A 17,731-nucleotide genomic window follows, 5' to 3' on the forward strand; every position below is an offset into this window, starting at 1 on the left:
TCAGCAGCACAAGAGTAATGACAGAGAGAAATGACCCTGAGGAAGCCCACCCTCCTTGAGCACAAACTATAACTATTAGCCTGTCTGACCCAAACCCTTTCCACCACGACCTTGTCCATTCTACCTTATCAAGCGAACTGTGCAAATTCTTCCTACTGCCTTCAAATCCCTTGGCTTGAAGAATGGACATGCAGCTCAAATGAGCTTGTCCTGCAAGCCAGCTCAGCACTAGTTCTTTGAGAAGACTTTGCCTCTGTGGGTCACTTCACATCATTTCTGCGTTGTTAACACCTTGGCTGCACACACAGCCATTGCTCCATGAAGTCTTTGTCCCTCCTAAATCTTCTTCCAAACTCTCCTTTTCCATCCATGGCTTCAGTCTGCAAGTCTGCCATCTGCTCTCCCACCTACTTACACTAACTTGTTCTAAACTCATTTAGTAATTAAATGCTCAGCACTGGGACATGACTGACTTGACCGAGATCCAGAGTGTCCTTCACCACGCCAAGGTTTCCCATTAGCAGTAGCTGTCTTTGCTGCATTTCTGATCTCTCTCACCTGTGAGACTGTGATGCCACATTTCTTGGCTAGCTCTTCTTTGGCTTCCTCACTGGGGTAAGGGTTGCTGAGATGGGAATAGAAATACTCATTCAGGATTTCCGTAGCCTGCTTGTTGAAGTTTCGTCTCTTTCGCCTTGGCATGAGGAAAGAGAGGGAAATAGAAGGAAAAGGAAAGGGAATCAGTGTCATGGATCCAGAAACAGGAATGTAACTTCAGATACTTGCCCCACTTCCTTCCCTCTGTCCCCTGCTACTGATAGCATTGAGTGCAATAGATTTGTGGTCAGGAAGCTTCCCATCTGCACCTTGCAGGTGATTTCTCTCTCAGAACCTTCCAAAGCAAGTCAGTCTGTGTTTCCTAGCTTCTCCACCTGGGAAGGTGACTCCCAGCACCTGGCTGCCCTGGTCATAGACATCACTGCAACTCTGCAAAGCTCTGTGCTGACAAAGCAGTGCAGGATTCATCCTTGGGGAAGTTTGTTCAATTTACAGCTGGGCATTATCTGTTTGCTACTTCGTTCCTCATACCCTCAGTGCAGCTGCCTCTCCTCCTCATCCTAAACTGCAGCCCAAGTCACAGCCTGCATGTTACCAGCTTGGGGAGTGAAATAGTTCTACACTAAATCAAAACTCTAGGACAACAGAATTGGAAGAAGAGAAACAGGAACCTAGAGGGACCAAGATGGAATGAAGAATTAGGGTTCCATCCATAACCAGAGGGCACACTTTCATCACAGAGGTTTGTTGGAATACGCCACAGAATGTCCCTCTGCCACAGTAAAAGCAGTATATGAAATTCTCAGTGTACAGCTGGAAGCTTTGCTGAGACAGAAGCTGGATGTCCTGAATTGCTGTCTCCTCCCCTGCTGAGCCACAGACAACTACAGGATAAGAAAGTTTAATCACCTTGGCAGCTCAAGACCAAGACACACAGCCCTTCAGATGGACCCAAATTCACTTCAGAACCTCAAAACATCTCTCCCAGGCCTGAATAGTACTGCGTGGTGCATAGAGAGAAAGGTTTGGTGGGGCGAGCTCACCGTGCATCCAGAAACCGAGAGCGCAGGATCATGACAGCTTCACACGTGCTCTGCTTCAACTGCATCTGGATGGAGCTGAACTTGCGGTGGATGATGCTCACCATCCGCTCGATCTCCTTTGGTGAGATAGGTCGGGTCCGGCTCTGCTCACGCAGCAGGTTCATCACGTGGGTGGTGAACTCGTTGCATGCCTGGAATGGCAAGAAAAGCAAAAGGAACCCCAGGATCGGCAGGTCATTCCGTGGTGTCAAGGACAGTACAGAGGCAGCGCTGCTCTGAGAGGTGACATAAGTGGAGGCCTTAATGGCTGGGGCTCTTTAGGGCAAACCCAGAGCAAGAGTGTGCTGGCTCTCGGGGAAGACAGACATTTTTCTCATCTACCAAATGGGAGGCATGAAAGACTCCTAACAAACATATTGAGAAAGGCAGGAGCCAACTTCTTTGCTCTCAGGCATTATAGACGGAACTAGGGTAGGTGAAGCCATGGGTCTTTCTTAAGGCATGATGCAAGTCGCAGACATTGTTTTTCTGGATGGGACTGGAGGAGCTGTTGATGTATCTGAGGAAGACCACTGTGGTAGTTTTAGGCTATCCCTTTAAAATTTGTTACAGATTTTGAGCAGAAAAGTAGAAAAATACAAATAAATCACTATTGGGTGTGAAAAGGAAAACTGTTGGATGATAGGTTGGACACGATGATCTCGAAGGTCTCTTCCAACCTGGTTTATTCTATTCTATTCTAAAGATAATTCTAGACAAGACTGCTTGTACCAAAACATTCTGGGGCTTCTCTGATTGCTTCATTGCTTTGCAGAGGATCCTAACCCTGCTTCTTCCTGAGCCTGGCTGCATTGTTTTGGTGAAGTTCTAACAGCTACTTACTTGTTTTCTCTGCTCCTTTCTCCCTTTTGGAGGGGGGGCAGAGGAACAGCTTCCCTGGTCTTCTTGACCAGGGGGGTTTTTGTGTTGTTTGTTAACTGTAAATATCTGCAAACATTGTAAATGCTGTATATTTTGTAGATATTCATTGCATTCCAATGCAGATTGTAGTTTTGCTTGCAAATACAGCTTCCATTTGCTTCCATCTGAGTTAGTCTGGCAAAGTTAACGTTGGGGGGAAATTTCAACCCACCACAACCATGAACCTTTTTTACCTGCTGCCCCTTCCTCCTGGCTGGCTCCCCACATGCCATGTCATGCAGAGCCCCTTGTGCTTCACAGGTGCAGCCCTCAGAGACAACAGCACTGCTCTGTGCTCTTAGCACATCAGATAAGAAGTAAATAACGATAATAATTAAAGCCTGAGTGAGGCAGGAGCCCTGACAACTAAGGGCAAGAAGGTAATAATTCCAATTAGTTTGCTGCTGGCACAGCACTGCCTGGCTGCTCCTGCTGTCCCCATGCTGTGCTGTGAGGACAGGGCAGTGAGAAAAGTCAAAGGGGGACAGAGGAATTTTGAGGCTGGATGAAAGCCACTTCATTGTCCTCTTGTCCATCCCCATAAGAACTTTACAGGTATGATAGGATTCCCTAATTCCCAGAACCAAGCCCCAGAAACCAGGTTGAGAACAGCACTCAGACATTGATGGCTCAAGAAGCCTTTGATCAGTGCTCCTGGGACACAGTTGCTGCAGGGACAGTGCCCCCAGTACCCCATGATGGGGGCAAAGGGGCTAGCAGTGAAAACATTGATTTTGTGGACTAGCAACACAGATTTGACTTACTGCCTCCCACTCTTCCAAGCTGAATCCACATCCACAGCTCAGTCTCAACAAGAAGACATCCCTGAGGCTAGCAGAGCCCCTCCAAATGCCCATCACCAGCTCTAGCAGACAGCTCCCATCTCCCAGGGTGAGCTCTCAGCCAGGTGCCTCCTAGATGCCCAAGCAATTTCAGCTCATCTCCTCTTGGCGTGAAATAAAGAGCAATAAAGGCAAAATTGCCAGTGAGCACCGTGCTGTCACAGCAGCAGCTAGACGCCGTCAGAAGCCAGGCACTGAGCAACCTCAGCCACCAACAATGGGATTGGAGGGAGGGGAAGTGGAGACTGAGAAACACCAAACCCTGGGTTTGCAGGACTGTGGGTGATGTTGGAGATGTAGACTGACACAGTCATTTGCAAATTAAATTGGTGCCAAAATCAACCCTGTCCTCAGCTATGAGAAGGAAAGATGCAGCCCACCTGACCCCATGGGGCTAGGGTAAAGGCTTCTCTCACCTAGATGTCCCTTTGAGGAGCAAAAACGATGCAGAAACAAAATCAGAAAATCAAACAATAAAAGCTCTCAACCAAGGGAAAGAAGGAGCAGAAGGTCCTTCCCTGAAGCCTGTGACAGGGTCTCTCCTTGGGCTGAAGCGGCAGAGGACATAGGGTGTCTCTCTCCCTCTTCAGCCTAGGGGCTGAAAGATAAGTCCTGACATGCTCTCCACTCCTACCCACTCGAGACAGCTCAGGCTCCCTTGTGCCACACTACCCAGTCTCCATGCCTTGAGGAAGTGACAGCAAGAGAGAGCTGAGGATAGACACCAAAGGTCATCTTTCCAACCTACCCCCTTGCCTGCTCCCTGGGGCCTGTCAACCCCCTCCTCTTCTAACCCTCTACTGAAAGGCCTTTTACAGTGTGATCACACTCAGCTTCTCCAAAACTAGAGCTCTGCCTGGCCACCCTGACTCAGGGGCACACATCTAAGGTGGTTCTACACCAGGTGTAGGTCTGAAGATGCAACATGGCACCTGAAGGGGTAAGACATGCCCCAGCCCAACCACACATCCAGTTAACCAGTTAAAATGGGGGCTGGGCTGGCTCATCCAGCACTCAGTGGCCGCTCACAGCCCCATCACATTGGTAGAGATGACATTAAACCAGAGATCCAAAATGCTGCTTGGCCTCTGGCTGCTGAGCCTGCCCTGAACCCCCAAAAAGAGGGATCCTTCCTTGCTCACACTCCATAAACCACAGCCTCAGGGTGGAAATCACATTCATCACAAGGGCAAGCCACACAGCAGCAAGAAGGGCTCTGTGAAACGTCTGGAAGAAACAGGATTCAAGTGTTGGCCTTTGAAGCTTTTCATGCAGCTGTCGCTGTTACCCATAGCTGTATTCAGGACCCACAGTTTTGCTTTTACTTTTGTTTTTTTCTCCTACAAATCATTTTCCACAAGAAAAAACGGTTCTATTGTTTTGTCTCCTCTGGAAAAAGAACTCTTCAAGCAGAAAAATACATTCAGGGAAGATTTTGATTCAAGCCTTGTTTGGAAAAATGCCTGCACTGAGCCAGCATGTTGAAGAGGACTCCCTTTTCTCAGGGCAATTTTTTGGCAAGGTATTAGGGAAAGAGTGAAAAGTGAAACCCAAAGGGGCAACCTGTGCTGAGCCTACTCTTGCACAGCATCCCAGTACAAAAACCCCTGTAACTCTCCCACACCTAAAGGAGCTGGTTTCACTGCAAGGCAAGCAACAGCTTGCATTTGCCTGTGTGCTCCTAACAATAGATGTCAGTAGCGATCCAGGCTGTGCACATCCACGTCACAGTGCTGGCAATGGATGGTGGCTCTCCTGGCTGCTCCAGAACCTGGTCTCACCATTCCACCCCTACCAGCCCTTCCCTCCACCACAAAGGAGCCTGTTACCTGCTCGTACTTCTCCAGCTCCGTGTGGTAGATCTGTCGGATCTGGGAGAGTTTGGCTCTGTAGTCGGAGTGCTCCACCGAGTTGTCGGAGCCGGCTCCTCCTGATGCTGCGGCAGCCGCAGCCGCAGCGGCCGAGCCGCCTCCTTTTTCGGGGCCTGCTACCCCCTCGGCCAGGAGCATGTTGTCTAACCGCATCAGCTGGGGGTCCGTGGGCTCCTCTTCCTGTGCTCCCCGGATACTCAGCACTGCAGGAGACACAAAAGGGAGAGAGGGCTTAGCACAGGGAAGGGGATGCTCAGCCTAGTTGGATGGGCTGGGCTCAGTGCCCATTAACGGAGCTTTTCTTCCTTTCCCATGGGCACCCATACAGCCAAGTCTGAGTCCTGGTGCTCCAAGTGCTCATCACCAAGCACAGCTCCACGGCTCTTCAGCCCAGCAGCAGTGAGGGGGGCACACCAGATTCCATCAGGGAAGAAGTAGGGCAGAACCATCAGAGAGCTTAGCTTACAGCAGAGGTAACCCAGAAAACCACACTTGGTGTTCAAATATGAAGCACAACTGCTAGCAACACCAATCACAGAAACAAGAAACGTATCAATTCTTGCTGCCTGACTCAAGTATGGGATGGAAAGTTGGAGGTCTCTAGCCCAGACCTCAGGTCACCCTAGGGTTCTCTAATGCCACCCAACATGTTGTTTATGTCCTGATCCCACACCATTTGCATCAGCCATCAGCCCCAGATGGCAGAGGAAGACAGAGAGCGCCCAGGGCTGACTGTGGCTCAGTTTCCCCATCGTTAAATGCAGGTGGAGTGGCCTTGCAAGGCCATGCTTTCAGCCCCAGTGTGGAAGAAGAAGTGGAAAAATGCGTAAGATGAATTTAATTCTTTGGAAAATGCCTTCTGTTTTGGAACTTGGGCATTCCAGTGAAATCTAAACCACACCAAGAAAAGAGGCAGCAATAAATTAATCCTCCCAGAGTGACTGAGGAGACAATTTCTTCCCTCCCACCCCCTGCTTTGTACTCCCCACCTCAACTCTTGTTTTAAGTAAAAGTCCTTCCTCTGCAAGGGCTTTCCTTGGAAAAAACAAAATGGGAGCACCTCAACTGCTCAGGATCTCACAGGCCTGAAGGACAAAGGTGCATCCCCCCACAGTCTGTGTTTGACCACAGAAAGTTCTTCACAGAGAGAATTGTCAGCTATTGGAATGTGCTGCCCAGGGAGGTGATGGAGTCACCGTCCCTGGAGGTGTTCAAGAGGGGATTGGACGTGGCACTTGGTGCCATGGTTTAGTAGTCATGAGGTCTTGGGTGACAGGTTGGGCTTGATGATCTTTGAGGTCTTTTCCAACCTTATTGATTCTGTGATTCTAAATATAACCTGAGATTTCCACATGCACCCATGCACAGGTGTATGCAGCTGCAAAATAAATAAATCCTTGATGAGTGAACAAAAAAGGCATATCCTAAGAGGAATTAAAAGCATTTCCCCATCTCTGGATGGGATGCTCAAAGCACTTTGTAAACACCCTCAGCACTCCCCCGCAGCACGCACTGGTGCACATCCAGAGCTGGCCAACGCTGCATGGATTTTAACAGAACCATGTCTGCTTACACTCCAGATGAATTTGACCCCCTAAATCTGCAGTGCAAACGAGAGCAAAAGATTCTCCTCATCATTAAAAAGTCTAAAATCAGTTGGAAATAAGAAGCAAAAAGCCATATATTAAGCATAATCCTCCTCAACCCTAAGCTGAGCTACTATCAGCGTAAAACACAAGTAAAAGACCCTGTTGAGAGACTTGGCTAACACTAAAAAAAACTGTTCTGTTTAAAGCCTCAAACTCTACTGAAAATATTATTTTCCAGACTCTAGCATTTATTGACATTTTTGTGATTAAAACATCCACTGCCCACAAAGGTGGGAAGGTCAGGGAAAAAGGAAAGCTAGAAAAAAAGCTCAACAACAGTAAATTTGCCAATAAGAGGAGGTAGGAATAAACAATTCCACACTGGAAAGGATCATTTCTGTATGGAGGGATAGGGGCATGGTGTCAAATTTGGAGCTGGGTGCCAGTTGCTGAGCCCTGAGGAGACAGGATCAGCATCTCCCCCCAGCTGGGGGAGGCTTCCCATGGCACTGCTGGCACCCAGCCATGTGCTTCACCGGTGAATAGATCCAAGGGTTTCAGATTCCATCAAGAAAATGGTTTAGGGCATGCAGTCTATAAACTGAAGCAGGAGGCAAATGTAGTCAAAATCCTTAACAAGAAGGAAGGGGAGAGGTGCTAGAATGTGAGAGACAAACTTTATAGGGGGAGAAAAAAAAGGCAAGATCCTCTCACTATTCTTCCAGCACAGAAAAAACAGCACTAAATTAAAGCACATCAAAAGCCCAAATGCAAAGCAACACAGGTGAAAGAAAAACCAACAACCACCAACCCACACTACATAAAATAAATCAGAAGTCCCCAAATAAACAAATCAAAACGTGGAGTTGCCAAAACAGGGGCATCTGGATTTCAAAAGGGAAAATATTTTTAGATTAAAAATCTCAGGAATCATTGACCTGACAGGTAGGCACGAGTGATTAATTAGTTGATGTTTAGAGAGCTGTTTCCTGATGAAAAGCACTGCATAACCCCTGAGCTTTATTGCTGTGCAGCACACTGGGACCGGCACCCACCGGCTGTGCCGCACATCCAGAGCACCCCACGGATGGACATTCATCCCTGCAGCAGAGACCCAAACCCAGCTGGGACCATATAGGGATGGCCTGAACTTGGCTACCTGCTTGGAACGTGGCTGGGGAGTAAACAAATTGAAAGGCCAATGTGGCTAAGCAGAACTGAGGCTGTCTATTTATCCCTCAAAGGCTGTGCTCAGCCGAGGAGAAGACAAAATGATTATTTAAAAGCACCTTTTTAATCTTCCCATCACTGAGCCCAGATCCAATGTACCTCCCGCCAGGACGCCTGGGGTGCTGGGCAGCTTTCACCCTCACAAATGCACCCTGTGATAGGACATGGTTCCTGCTCTGCCAGCTGGGGGGTCAGGGTGGGCTGACACAGGCAGCACCCAACTCGCTGTGGCTTTCCCACCAAATCAAAAGCATAGCGATCCTTGGCGGTCCAGCTGCATCCCCAGCATGTCTGCCCTGGCATTCCCAGGCCCCATCATGTGCTGATCCCGGTTAAAGAGATGGGGGGTGGGGGAGAAGGGAAGAACAAAAAGAAAGATAGTGACTGGCAGCCAGGGTGAGGGGGGGGGGAGGAAAATTCATGCAAGACTTTCTGTCCTTGGCTGCATTCCTGCTGGCTTGGCAGCCCCCAGAGCGGTGGTGAATGCCACTAGAGGGTGCTCAGCCCTCACCGAGGTCCCCCATTGCCTCCCAATCCATTTATATATATATATCTATATATAAAACATATCCATGCACACACACAAATACATATATGTACTTTAAAATGCAAAGCCAAGCCGCACGCCTTGCCCCTGCTTACGCCACTGCAAAGCACTGACCAGAGAAGGGAACTGAGGAGCATGGTCATAGCAGGGTCACTGGCACCAATGCCAGCAGCTGAGGACCACCAAGCCTGCAGTCCAGTCACAGACGTCACCAGGGTCATGGAGATCTATTCTAGCAGCAGGGAAACGGCTCCCAGCTCACACATTTGCTTCTCTTCCTCTTAAGGAAGGTATCATAGCCCGTGTGTAGAGACCATCCTTGAAGTCTCAATCCTGGGCTGGCTCAGTGGTGTGGCTATTAATACAGGCCATGGGGAGGTGGTGGTAGGACTGGCCTCTGGGAATGAGGTGAGGAGACAAAGCCAAAAAATAGCTCCCTGCCTCCTTGCCTACCCTGCAATTCAGGGACACAGGATGGAAACTGCATCAAGTCACCAAAGCTTTAAGATGCTTCAAGAGGTTTCCCACCAACCTTGGTACCTCTAAGGAGCACCTGCAGCGCAGCAAGCTCCATGCTCACATGAGGTAGACAGCCAGCACCCAACGTGTGCCTCGTGTCCATGAGTGCTGGGGCAGCCACATAGTCTGACATATATCCAGGGTGGGGGGTACAAGGCAGGAGGAACAGCTTTTGCCAAACAAAGTGCTGGCATATGCCTTCACAACAGACTACACCCCAGAGGATGGCCTGGGGCTGGGAAGATACCCAAAAGATCCACAAAGGTGGGTACCAGGATCCTCCTGGTCCTCTTAAGCTTTATTTACTCCATTTTCCTGGAAGCATTTCTGCAAAAGACCCTGAGAAGCCAGATCAGCACAGGAGCTATAAATACAACAACCTCTCTTCTCCAAGACCACCCCAAAACATTGGAATGTGCTGCCCAGGGAGGTGGTGGAGTCACCATCACTGGAGGTGTTTAAGAAGAGACTGGATGGGGTGCTTGGTGCCATGGTTTAGTTGATTAGATGGTCTTGGATGATAGGTTGGTCTCGATGATCTCAAAGATCTTTTCCAACCGGGTTTATTCTATTCTATTACGCTTCAGCTTAGCAACTCTTTTATGTCCACCCCCTCTAAATCTTCCAGCTCAGAGGTGCACAGGCAACACAGGCAGAACAACATCAGGAAGGCAACCAAACTTGGTGAGGTTTGATGGTGACAGCTTAGCAGGAGACTGTAGCTCATCAGTGACAATGAAAAAGGATGCTCAAACCTTCAAGCTCTACCTTTCTGCTAGAAAGGGCATTTTCTCCTACTGTGGTCAGAGTCCTCAACCTTAAGCAATGTGGGAAGCAGGAGCCTGTCCTGGCCAGACTCCCAGCATGGGAATGTCAGCTGCAGTGGCACAGCATTCTCCACCGTTTCTCACCCTCATGTCTCCCCTTGGGTGTTGTTGCATGTGTGCATTCACCACAGTTAGGAGCCAGACAGGACTTTGAGAATGGAAGCCAAAGACAAAGCAGAAGACACTAGAGGAGGCTATGGCAAGGTGGAGCAACAGGAATGGCCTCCTGAGGGATGTATCAGGGACATCTTGGAATAAGACACTGAATGACACGAAGCCAACATAAATTGATGATGAAAGAAGAGATCCTCCAGAGCCAGCACGGTCACTGGCTCCTCAACTCTCCATTGACTTTCAGTAGTCAAAAGCATAGTCCCATGGAATTTGCTGTGACTGCCTGGTTAAGATCCCCTCCCAACTGCAGGACCTGGCTTCCACAGCTTTGTTTGCTGACACAGGGCTGGTTGCAGCAGCTGGACATTTAAACAAGCCCACCCTTGAAAGAAACCCACTGTGAGGTTTAATGAGTGCGGGACGAGTGCTTGCCCTCCTGCCCAAGCTGGCCTGCTTCTGGTCAGGTTTTCTCGTGGTTGTTTCTGCCCATTCCCCACTTGCTGAATTGCCTTTCCAGGGGGACATTTTAAAGGAGAAGGAGATTTCAAGTAAATGATTGCAACTTATCGAAAATAATGTGCTACTTAGCATCAGAGACAAGCATCCTGGCAGGCAGAAATGGGAAGCAGTGCTGGAGCAGATGGGAGTAATTAGGTTGTGATTTTCAGAAGGGTTTTCTTTCCTGCCTCCACTGTGCCTAAGATGTACAGAGAGGGGGGAGAACAACTCACCCAATGCAGAGTTTCCAGAGAGGCAGAGAATTCCTCTGCTCAGTCTGTGAGCTGGCCTTTGGTGTGACTTTCCCATGGGGAAACCAGAGACGCCTGACATGCCAGTCGAGCACTGCTGGCTGCTCTCGCTATCCTCTCATCAAGCAGGGCGAGATGCCCCCTTCCACACCACGGCACTCATCTGCCACTGAAGCATGGACACATCACCCACACACTGGATAAACAAGGTTTAGTCTAAATCCTCTCCTGGACAGGTGGGTGCCCCTCCAGGCTGGCATGGATGATAAAGGCATAGAAGTTTCTCCTCAGCAGCTCAAAAACTCTTGCCCAGACTCATGCAGCCCACAGGCAGGCTTTGAAACACACATTTAACCTCAGTTCTCTTCTGACCTTTTGGAATTTAACCACCACTGTAATAGTCCCTTGGGCTTGTGAAGATCCAGCTTCAGGAGTCACAAGAGCTTCCTGGTTTTCCTTAAACATATTTCTAACCCTCCAGGTCAACAGCCAGCCAAGAGGACAGACATGACGCAGTGAATGCCTGTGCTAACAACAGCAGTCATGAATCACCTTATTTTAAACTGATCTCAATACTCACTGGAGCCTCACTCTACATTTGTGAGCACTGAAGATCAACAGCACTGAACCTGGTAGGAAAATGCTCCTGTATCTGACTTGTATTTGAGGACAGTTACACCTTGATAGGGCTCTGGGCAACCTGATTTAGTGAAGGATGTCCCTGCTGACTGCAGAGAGGTTGGACTAGGTGACTTTTGGAGGTCCCTTCTGGCCTGGACCACTCTACACTTCTATGAAATGGCTTGAAGCTCACTGTATACATCCTTCTCACACATGCAGTCACAACCAAGCCAGAAGAGCTGGAAACAGCTCATGGTAAAAAGCTTGTTCCTAACATCCAGTCTAAATTTACTCTTCTCTAGTTTGAAGCCATTGCCCCTCATCCTATCACTACAGGCTTTTGCAAACAGTCTCTTTCCATCCTTCTTGTAGGCCCCCTTCAGGTACTGGGAAGACATTATTAGGTCTCGCTAGTGCTGTCTCTTCTCCAGATGGGCTTGAGCTGCTCTTTCTAAATTCTTTGTGCTGAAAAGCCCCCAGACCCCCACTTAAACTCCACTTTTTTCTCCTAGGCAGGTATACTTGCAGCCTACTTTCTTCTGCAACAGCAAATCCCAGACACAAAAGAAAATCCAGTGTCTCAGGTCTCCTCTTTGAACACAAAGTCACCTTCAAGACCCTATGCTCAGGAGGAATAAATGAACTCTCAGAGCTTTGTGAAGGATACTAAAGCACCTCCAGCTGAGTCTTCACATTGCCAGTTTGCAAGAGATGGCAATGTGTCTTCTCAGCAAAGCACACAGTGTCCACCTTCAAGGGGCATCAACAACCTTTGTAACCAAGGTGAAGCGCTTTTTGATATTAAGTAATCACCTTGGTTGGATTATATTCACCATGCTTACAAAAAGCCACAATAAAAATCAACACCAAAACACAAATATCTATTCCCAAGGTAAATGGAAGCTGCAAACTTCCAAATGCATGGACACACACCTTTTCAGAAAGCAGGAATTCAGAGAAGTTGAGGGTTGGTTTTTTTTCTTACAATCAACATAAAAGTTCCCCTCCTCATTCCAGCCTTTCCAAAACTTACAAATGGATAAACAGATTTTTTGCTCAGATTTTCCAAAACAGGCTGCCATGAGATGAAGCACGGAAGATTTCAGCTGGCAAAATGGCTTTTTGTGCATCTACTTACTTGTTTCTTTCTTTTCCAGAAAAAGGAGGAACATTGTGAAACTGATGGGTCATTTCCATCACCAGTTTTCACAGTCTAAAGTCATAAATCAAACCCAAAATCTCAGCAACACATCAAAGAGAGAGGCTTGCACCTGTAAGCACTGCAAAGCTACCCCTGATCCTCACAAGCCCATCTCCTTTCTCAATACAGTGTCTATCAGGGCTGTTTGGAAACAAAGCACTTCAACTGTTTCATGAGAGATGCTTTCCAAGGTGGAGAAGTGTTCCTTCAAGTCCATAAAGCACACCTAAGTGTGATAAGGTATGTAATTCCATGGAGCCAGGAGCAAGTCACATCAGCTCAGAGTAATGGTCCATCTAGACCCAGAAACCAACTCCAGCTACAGCTAAAAGCCCTACTGGAAACCCAACCAAGGCCATGACCAACAGCAGAAGCATCAGATGCTCAAGGCAATGGCACTTCCCCCAGCACCCTCCTACCCACTATCAGTTTTGTAAACTCATATCACAACCTGAATTCAGATCAATCAAAACTGTTTTCTGAATCAAAAGGGACAAGGGAAGGGACCTGAAGGGAGGTTGTAGCCAGGTGGGGATTGGTCTCTTCTTCCAGGCAACCAGCACCAGAACAAGAGGACACAGTTTCAAGCTGCAGCAGGGGAGGTTTAGGCTGGATGTTAGGAAGAAGTTTTTCACATAACAGAGAAAGTGGTTGGCCATTGGAATGAGCTGCCCAGGGAGGTGGTGGAGTCACCATCACTGGAGGTGTTTAGGAAGAGACTGGATGGGGTGCTTGGTGCCATGGTTTAGTTGATTAGATAGCGTTGGGTGATAGGTTGGACTTGATGATCTCAAAGGTCTCTTCCAACCTGGTTTATTCTATTCTATTCGATTCTATTGTCATCTCCCATTCACATGATTCTTTATCCCCTCCTTCTTTTTCTTTAATAAAAACTTGGGTCAATTTCAAAACAACCAAACCAGTAACTTGCCATCTTTTGAGGAAGGAAAAGTCTTTGCTGAATCCAACCCAAATTTTCATAAAAGTCTGAATTGCCCTCAAACAGTAATTTTAGGGTGTGGGAAATGGGAGAAGGAAATTTATCACATGCCAAAGAGTTTCTCAGCTCCCAGCAGCAGCTCTCCATCACTTCAGGAGGATGCAGCCTGCATGTGCCATGGAAGCTGCAGAAGAGAGACATGTATTTCATAGCACTGGCAGAGAGTCTGCACCAGTTTTCTCCCAACCCCATCCCAAATGCCAGAAGAGTTGCCATAGTGAGTGAGGATATGGCAGCAAAACGATCAAAAGGTCTGGAAAATCATCACCAACATGATATTGGGGTGGAAAAAAAAATCCCCCCCCCAAATGATCCAAAATAGCCACAAAAATAAGGCACAATGTTGCAGTGATTACCAAAAAACCCAGATTCCCTGAGAAATGTGCCTCCCTGAGAAGCTGAATGGACACTGGGGAGCTTGTCTTTCCAGTCCTCCCCTGCATCCTCCTCCTGCTGACCAGTGGCTAGTGGCTGAGATGGTTATGGGAACTTTTGACCCTGCCCCTGCACACTCAGTTGCTGCTACACTGTGGCCAAATGAAGCACTGCAGATACAATTTACATTATTTTTGATTTTTTTCTTTCCACAAACTGGGTCTACTCATGGACGCTCCATGCAGGCTTGTGGTCAACTTCCATTGGCTTCAGCAGTGAAACTCCCAGCTACAGTGTTCTCACTTGAGATTTGGAGGCAGGCAGACACAGAAGCCAGAGCTGCTTGCACCTCTTGCGCCACAAGCAGATCACTGAACAGAGGTGGTTTAGTGGCAGAAAGCAGGCTGGAAGTCCTTGTAGACATTAAAAACAAGCCAACCAAAGCCAAGCCAACTGCCCCACTGGTGCACAAAACACCTCCTCTCCTTCCAGTTACAGCAGCTTCAAGTCCTTCTTTACTACATCCTTCTGGAGCAGCAAACCCCCACAACTCCACCTAATTAAGCAAATTAATTCCACCTCCTCCAATAATACTCTGCAAACAACCCATCACCCCAGACCCAATCTGTGGGCACAAAGGGGTCAACCATGTCTTAGTGGCACTCCTCTCTTGGAAAAGCTCGGTTAAATTTTGTCCACACACACATCCCACTGAGCAGCCCCCACACCCCCACACCAGGCTCCTGGTCTGGCCACGAAGCAGGCTGATGTTGGGGAGCTATGCTGAAGCAGGCTGAAGCAATCCGCTCTCGGCTTATCTTGCAGAGCAGTTTTCCCTTTCCTAAGCAGGGCAGGATTAGCAGGCTCCTGTTACAGCTGCAAAGTGTCATCAATCCCTTATCTGCAGAGCCTAACCCAGCGCGTCTCAAATTCTCCAGCCACACCGACCACACCAGGAGAGACTGCCCACAGCCACTCAGCCTCCTCCCTCCCACTCTCCTCCATTTTGCCCCAGCCCCTGCCATGGGTAGGGGATGGGACCGACCTCCAGCTGTTTGGAGCAGAAGCTGCAGCCGATGAAGGAAAGCAGGGTGAGATTCAGCGCTGCTCTGCTGTCGGGCCAGAAATGAGCAGAAGATGTAATCCAGCTAACTGACCACCAGGGCAGGCCTGGCTCAGGGGAGTAGCATCCACAGTGGAGAAAAGCCGGTGGCTGGGATGGTAAATTGGCATTACAGGCAATGGAGGGGGAAAAGATAATAAAAGCATGCACACGTGCTCCCCCTTCTCACACCTACTGGAGTGCGCCGGGGATTTCTTCCATGCCTAAATTGTGATATGGGGCAAAAAAACATGAGAGATTTTGCTACTGTGATCAGAAGCACAGATGGCTCATCACAGGGCTTTGCCTTGGTCTCTGCTGTGCCAGGACCTCACCTTCCCCTGGTGGAGTTTGGGTGATGGACCAGAGACCCCTCTGCAGCACCAGGAGTGTAAATTGTTGCTGACAAAGAGTAAGTCTTTGTTTCCACCCCAGGAAGGGTGGTGCCTTGGACCTGGCTTGGACTTGGTGGTGCCTGGAGACACATCTCAGACTGGAACATGGAGTGGACACGGGGCTCCCTAAGCCCTGCAGGAACAGATCAGCAAACAAAAGATGGGATTGCTCCCAGGACATGTCCAGCCATAAACACCCCCCCTCTGAACGGCAGTAGGGCTGGGATCTGCACGGTGCTTTGCATATCAATCCTCCCTGCTGAAAAGAAATGGGTCCTTTGAATGAACTGAATCTGCTAATGAGAAACGGGGCCTCCAGAGCCCCTCTGAGGACAAGGGTCCCATTTTGACCGCCCCAGGCCAAGCCCTGAAAACCGAGAATGAACAAAGAGAGGTTTTCCCCCAGAAGGAAGCTGCCTTTCCAGCCTGCTCCCCTCTCTGAAAGGTCATCTCCCCTGGACACGCAGCGCCTGTGACCGGCTGCTCAATGCACAAAGCAGCCAGGGCAAGGAAGTCATAGGTGAAAAGACTGCTGAGAGACCAAGCTGAAAAGCTGCCTTTCAGATTCCCTTCTCCTGCCATCCTTCAAAAAAGATAACCTGCAAGGCTCCACCTAAGGAAATCTGGCTTGGAGCTCATTAGACAGCCCACTCAAATCCTGGGCTTGCTGAATAATTTGAAGGTTCCTGCTGCCCATCACATGGCCAAGGGTAAAGCTGATGCGCTGCAAAGCTGATGGCCTTGCCATGGGCTAGATTCAGAATTTTGTGCAATATAGGAGAGATTTTCCAGGTCCCAGAACTAAGCCATCACAGGAAATACCACTGGATTTTTCATCCCTTTCTCTCTCACAAAGCAGGCAGCACAGAACCACAACAGACATCTTTACCAAAAGCTGGGGACAGACAGGTCACAGCTTCCCACTGCAGAGTCCCCTAGGGCCACATCCTTTCCTTCCACTGCCACGGGCCCCCCACGCTTCCTGCTTACTGGCACACTATGCCCAGAGTCACTGAGAACCGCATTCCCATTTCCAGTAGTAAATTTCTCATGCAACCCAAGAGCCCTTCTGCTTACTTGAAGGTAGCCTCGTTACCCAGTGCTTGGAGAAGGTGGCTGCAGACACAGTATAACCTTTTTTTGAATGTGCATACAGACATGAGAGAAGCAAAAGAGAAAGAAGCAGCTATTAAACAAGGACTTTCCACCCAGGGTGAGACTTCACAGATGGGTTTTGCTGTAATAAACTTGATGCCATGGCAAAGGGGAGATTTACAGCCTCTACCAAGCAGGAGTGGATCAGAAGTGCCTACCACTGGTGACTGTCTCCTCTGAGGTCACCCATGGCCCATGCCTCTTGAGGAGGCTGGACACTGCTCTTCTGTGAGAGACAAGATCTCCCATTCCAGGCAGATTTGAAACCATTCCTCCTCCCACGTCCACCTCCAGCTCAGCCACGGTACCAGGTGATCCAAACTCTCTCCACGAAAAACCTGAAAGTTATATGCCTATGAGGATACCCAAGTCCAAAGCCCAAGCTATTGGAAATCCCACTCCAACTCCTGCAGGGTAGTCACCATTTAGATGCAACTCATAAGCCACTGCACAACTGTAGGCACATACTTTCAGAGGGGGCCTGTAACTAGGACAATAATAGGCCACTTCACACTGTTACAGAAGTCACTTAGATGACAGGACCAGAGCCAGCCTCCCTGGAGCCTGTATGGATGCCACTGATGTGGTTTTGAAGTACCAAAGCTCTCCAGTACTAAATGTTCCTCTAACTACTAAAAGGCTTCCTTTACACATAAGGTCTTTCTCTCTAGGCTATACATAGATCACAAAGCCTACCTGAAAGTTCTCCTTCCATCTGCTTGGTTTGCAAGCTTGTCTCACTCACAGAACCACAGAGAGATGAATTTTGCCCAAGCCTAGATGGCCCAAACTGCCATGGCTAAGGCAAGCTATCTTGAACCCAGCATTGCTGGGATTCATTGATCTTGGGCAAACAGAGGAGCACATTTTTTGCATGATGCTCAGTCCCTCACACTACTGCATCGACCTGAGAGCCTGGCGTCAAACCTGGTCCTCGAGCGCGCCAGACAAAGCCTGACTCTTTGAAAGGCAACAGCCGGTCGGCAGCGTTTTAAGGCCAGAAAACAGCTCTGAACGTTCAGTTCCTTCTTTA

General features: G+C 48.7%; 1 protein-coding gene across 3 annotated transcripts in view; it reads right to left on the minus strand.

The window, feature by feature from the left end:
- PBX1 (PBX homeobox 1) overlaps positions 1-17,731 on the minus strand; it is a 155,094-nt gene that overhangs the window by 21,935 nt on the left and 115,428 nt on the right. For all 3 annotated transcript variants that reach the window (XM_054164953.1, XM_009901925.2, XM_054164952.1), the window contains exons 3-5: positions 5,233-5,477; positions 1,602-1,792; positions 559-694 (exon numbers count right to left, since the gene is read on the minus strand). In XM_054164953.1, the coding sequence (XP_054020928.1) occupies positions 559-694; positions 1,602-1,792; positions 5,233-5,477 (572 nt within the window). The remainder of the gene's footprint in view (positions 1-558; positions 695-1,601; positions 1,793-5,232; positions 5,478-17,731) is intronic.

This window comes from Dryobates pubescens, chromosome 11 (assembly GCF_014839835.1).
Source record: "Dryobates pubescens isolate bDryPub1 chromosome 11, bDryPub1.pri, whole genome shotgun sequence".
Classification (NCBI taxonomy): Eukaryota; Metazoa; Chordata; class Aves; order Piciformes; family Picidae; genus Dryobates; species Dryobates pubescens.